General features: G+C 32.7%; 2 protein-coding genes across 2 annotated transcripts; both read right to left on the bottom strand.

Moving 5' to 3' along the window:
* Positions 1–291: 291 nt before the first annotated feature.
* LOC136063796 (monooxygenase 2-like) lies at positions 292–2226 on the bottom strand. Its single transcript, XM_065764696.1, has 2 exons — positions 1721–2226; positions 292–1036 (listed from the first exon to the last, which is right to left on the bottom strand). Exons 1-2 carry the CDS (start codon positions 1791–1793, stop codon positions 477–479), a joined length of 633 nt encoding a protein of 210 aa, XP_065620768.1. The 5' UTR covers positions 1794–2226; the 3' UTR covers positions 292–476.
* On the bottom strand, positions 2217–4849 carry LOC136063794 (monooxygenase 3-like). Its single transcript, XM_065764691.1, has 4 exons — positions 4633–4849; positions 4259–4405; positions 3599–3667; positions 2217–2847 (listed from the first exon to the last, which is right to left on the bottom strand). Exons 1-4 carry the CDS (start codon positions 4704–4706, stop codon positions 2217–2219), a joined length of 921 nt encoding a protein of 306 aa, XP_065620763.1. The 5' UTR covers positions 4707–4849.
* Positions 4850–5574: the final 725 nt, after the last annotated feature.

The raw sequence follows: 5574 nt of genomic DNA, 5'->3' as shown, positions 1-5574 counted from the left end.
CCTCAACCTGATATATAATAATAGAAAATATAAATTAATATTTTTTATTCTCTTAATATTTTTCATTCTCTCAACCTAGCAAAGTTTGCTTGGTTGTGAATAGGTTTAACTGAGTCAAGTATTGAAATGTAAAAGTTATTCATTTATTTTATTTTGAACACAAGCTCATTTTTAATTTTATTTAATAAGTTTGAGCTTATTTACGAATTACTTGATTAAGCTTTCATTTTTATTTTTTCATGTACAAACACCACAATTAAAAATTGTTAACCATTCTCAAATCCATACTAAAAGTTAATAACTAAATTATTGTTGAAATAATATTATTTGACCTTTATACAGAAAACGTTTTTTTTTTTTAAATGATCACTACCAAACATGAATGAACATTGCGAGGGTTTCTCAGTTTATACTAATTGACATTGTCAAAGTGAAAAATACCAACAATAATACAAAGCAAATGCATATGACTGCATTCAAGAAATGTTGAGCTTCCCACAATCATAATCAGCCCTCTTCAATAGCAACGACGACAGGAATGCAGCCAATAATTTGTCTCTTAAGAAGGTGGTTAATTTCCCATCACCCTGTTGGAAAAAACCAACCACATAAGCTGTACTTATGAGAACAATGCTTCTCCATCTCCTCTCTTTGGCATAGTTCTTCAACCCCATCTCAATTTTCTTATATTGCTCGCTTTCGCTATCAACTTTCTCGGTTGATTCTCCACTTTGTTCTTTCGTGAGTAAAGCCCCAGCAAGGCACCTTGCTAAAACAACACCATCTTCTAAGGCTGAACAAGCACCTTGGCCAAGGTCTGGGGTCATGGGGTGGAGTGCATCACCAAGCACACAAACATTGCCTTTACTGATGTTTCCCCAGATAAGGTCCCAGGGATGTCTATACCTTAATGGGGATAACATAATATATTCTAGTTCAGTGTTTTCAACAATGGCCTTTATTTCATCTGGTACATTTGCTAACTTGCTTAATGCAAATTGCTTCAGTTTAGCTGGGTCATCTTCCACGTCTTTCTCTGCAAGATATAATAAGAGCAAAACTTTTATAATTAGATGATAAATTTTAAAACTTTTACATGATAAATTTTCTTTTTTTGATAATTAGATTGCGCTACAACAATAGAATTTGATCACAGTGGAAAAATTATTTTTATGGAAATGTCGTCTTGAATTGGGTCCAATACGGATTGAGATCTGCCATGCAATTGCCTTTGATGGGAAGAGAAAAGTGAAAAAAAATTAAAAATTAAAAGTTTTAAAAAAATTATGATCCAAAAATCGAGAATAAAAATGATATATATATATATATATATTTAACTTTCAATCTCATGCAATAATCCTTATGACATTCTATCTCAATCCGGTCCTACACTAAAGGATGCATAGCTCTATCCTCCATGTTTGCTCAAAATTACCAGAAAACATTTTCCAATAAACATGCTTTAAGAGCCATGTAACCATGTTACATACATAATATTTTTCACAACAAATTTTATAATTATTGAGTTGTTAAGTTGTTATTGATTTTCATCTAAATCTACTACCGATATCACTTTATTTTCTACTATTTAGTATTTACAACTCACCAACTTAACCATTGTAAAAAAAAAAAAAACTGTCTTTATCTTTTCTTGCATTGCTTTTCAACAAAAATATAATTTAATAAGGTGCATCCAAACACACTTGGAATTTGGGCTCACCGTTGGATGTGAAAAACCAATAGATGCTAGTATCATCATTAGGAAGAAAACCAGATCGAAAGCCTATCCCCATGAATTGCAAGAGCTTGGGCTCAAACCCATGGTTGGACTTGAAATTTATCCAACCCCTGATAGCAGCTCTCCCTGTGAAAGCCGGTGCCTTGAAGCCCAGCCACTTTGCCACCACTGAGTTCACTCCATCACACCCAATCAATGCCTTATATTAAAAAAATGATACTCCAATAAGTCCCAAGTACCATATTATTTAATTATGCTAAAAAACACATATATGTATGCTTTTTAAATACCAGAAGGAAAAAAAATAAATAAATAAATCTAACTCATCTTTTTAATTGAGTATGAAAAAGATGTTTAAATGATCCACTCAACAATTGAGCCTTAAATCTAATTGGGGTTTCATAGTCATACCTTCTCTAGGTCTACCTATTTGGGCTACAGATACATCCAACAAGGTGCAAAGTACCAAAAATGCAGACTAATAAAATAATCTATATTTTTGGAGATAAAAGATAAGAAAGGGAGNCGACAGGAATGCAGCCAATAATTTGTCTCTTAAGAAGGTGGTTAATTTCCCATCACCCTGTTGGAAAAAACCAACCACATAAGCTGTACTTATGAGAACAATGCTTCTCCATCTCCTCTCTTTGGCATAGTTCTTCAACCCCATCTCAATTTTCTTATATTGCTCGCTTTCGCTATCAACTTTCTCGGTTGATTCTCCACTTTGTTCTTTCGTGAGTAAAGCCCCAGCAAGGCACCTTGCTAAAACAACACCATCTTCTAAGGCTGAACAAGCACCTTGGCCAAGGTCTGGGGTCATGGGGTGGAGTGCATCACCAAGCACACAAACATTGCCTTTACTGATGTTTCCCCAGATAAGGTCCCAGGGATGTCTATACCTTAATGGGGATAACATAATATATTCTAGTTCAGTGTTTTCAACAATGGCCTTTATTTCATCTGGTACATTTGCTAACTTGCTTAATGCAAATTGCTTCAGTTTAGCTGGGTCATCTTCCACGTCTTTCTCTGCAAGATATAATAAGAGCAAAACTTTTATAATTAGATGATAAATTTTAAAACTTTTACATGATAAATTTTCTTTTTTTGATAATTAGATTGCGCTACAACAATAGAATTTGATCACAGTGGAAAAATTATTTTTATGGAAATGTCGTCTTGAATTGGGTCCAATACGGATTGAGATCTGCCATGCAATTGCCTTTGATGGGAAGAGAAAAGTGAAAAAAATAAATTGGTTTTTTTTTTTTTGGGAGCAAATGTGTAAAATAGCATTAGGTGTTAATTTTGTATTAAAAATCACCTATGTCATTCAATCTAAAAATGTGTTAATTTACATTGTTGCTATAATAACCGTGTAAATATACATGGTTATTATTGACATGTAAATCCATTTTTTAATATTTCTTTACTCATATATAAAAGAGAGAGGTAAATATGAATAACTTGAGAGAGTAATAACAAAATTAATAAAGGAATCGTATTTTAATGAAATATAATGTAAAATAGATATTTAACCGGTGTAAATTAGATAATCTAATGAGTTGGTGTGAATGCTCAATATATGGATAAGGATGTCATTGAGAAAAGATGGGATTGGATCATGGGTGCCTTATCCCCAAACATATTTAAATTAAAAAATTTAAATTTTTATATATAAACTCATTTAGGATGGGGCAGGAGAAACCCCGAGTTAGGTAGGGACTAAGGTAGGGAAAGTTTGCCATCCCTATCAATATGAGAGAGAGAGAGAGAGAGAGAGAGAGAGAGAGAGCTAATAGGTTATAACTTGTATGATATATGAGCACTAACACCATAAGTAGAGCTTTGACTTACAGTTTTCCTTTTGCTTTAAATGACATGGCTGTGGTTTGATCTCCTGTAATTGTAGAGGTGGCCACATTCCTGCATACAATTATCTGCTGGTCAGTTAACATGGTGTGTGTTTTCTTGTATCTGTGCTGGGAGGTCAGTTCCTTTTGCTAGCCTTCAAATGGCGATGGATATAGGTATCACTCACTCAACTATAAGAATTGAGAAGTGGCGGAAGTGTTATTTGAATATAAATCTTCTCTATCTCATTGGTAGTGTTCCACTTTTATACTTCATTAACTGTAATATGCAGTGTAATTTTTTCTATTTACAACTTTGGTTACTTAAATTAAAAATTAAAAAAAAAAGGTGTGACATGTTGCAATTGGTGAAGTATAAAATTAAATGCAAAGTATTTTTACTGATGTATCTTATGGACCCATCACCCATGAGTATGTGTATAAGTGTTGGTGGCTACTGCCTTAGATTGATCATTAAACAAACTCATATGCCAAATCTCTAACAAAATTGGAAAGCGCCCAACACTTTCTAGATTTTGATAGTCCACAATCCACATGATTGTATTATTGCACTTTATACAGTAAAAAAAATTTCACAGTATTTGTACTCTGCCTGTTTTGGCTTCTTCTTAATGAAAGAGAGAAGTCTACTTTTAGTACTTACCAAAGAAACTGTTTATGTTGTTGTCGGAGGGAGTCACCAAGGCCAATAGCATCTAGTGCCCTCCAAGCATTTGTCCATGCTGAAAAGGCAAATCCAGTGATTCTTAGACTATGCGAGGATTCCAATACTAAGCTTCGAATACCCAACCTACAAAATATTTGCATTGTTAGGAGTCTTAACAAGAATTTAATCCCTCTAACGTGTTATTTAGGATTAGCTTCTTTGCTTAAAGTGAAAAAAAAAAAAAAATACTGTTGTACTTAGGAAAAAAAGGATTTTAAAAATTGTACATAAGCTGAATAAATATATTTTTAAAATCAAATCGAAGTTTAAAAATATGTACATGCATATAAAAAGAAAGAGATGAAGGGTACTTATGAAGTCCTAAAGATGCTGTAAGGCCAGCAATTCCACCTCCCACAATCACAATGTCTTCTACTTTTTCCATGATATTTTTGGCTCTTTTTCTTAGAGGAAGAAGGGTTTTTTTTTTTTTTTTTTAAGATGGGAAGATAGTACTAGAATACAAAGAACTGAAAGAAGTAGAATGGATATAAAGGTACTAGTAGTGGACCTATAAATAATGGCAGCAACACCAAGTTTATTATAACTATGACATTAATAATGCTAATTAACAAGAAGGACAAGTTGATGATGACAGGCCATATGAAAGTTTCACGCATGTATCATGCATGACATAATTAAAGTTTACATACAAAAATAATATTACACTAATTAATGACAATCAGTCATTTCAAATATTGTGAAATTGTATTCTTAACATTATTGATAAATAGACAAATCTTTTTGTTTATTAAACAGTGCAGATTGTCTTGACTTAGCCCACAGATTAGACTTGCTCAAAATTCAAAACCATCGCCTTACTTTTAACTTTTAACCCGAGCCACCGACATTGAGGGCTCAATAGAGATCACTAGGTCAAGAAACGCACAGAATTCTGAGTCTTTGGTATAATCAGATTGATTCCTTTAACTAATATTATTATTAATCTACCTCAGATGCAAATTCATGTAGCTAGTGCTGTAAATTGATTTCTTTAAGGGTTAATTTGTCTCGAGACCTTCAACTAACAAATTAACAATGATTAGGATGTTAATAAATCATTATTGTTATTAATCTACTCGCAAATCACGTAACAAGTGGTGTATAAATTAGTTCCCTTATGTCCCGTTTAAAGAGAACAAAACAAAACTCCCATATGAGCATATTATTTTATTTTTATTTTTATTTTTTTCATTTAGGGTGGGAAGGTTGGATTCGAATCTTGAAGGTATTTCAAAAAAAAAAAAAAAAAA

Source organism: Quercus suber, unplaced genomic scaffold (genome assembly GCF_002906115.3).
Source record: "Quercus suber isolate HL8 unplaced genomic scaffold, Cork oak 2.0 scaffold_578, whole genome shotgun sequence".
In the NCBI taxonomy this organism is placed as follows: Eukaryota; Viridiplantae; Streptophyta; class Magnoliopsida; order Fagales; family Fagaceae; genus Quercus; species Quercus suber.
This window is presented reverse-complemented; position numbering and strand designations above follow the sequence as displayed.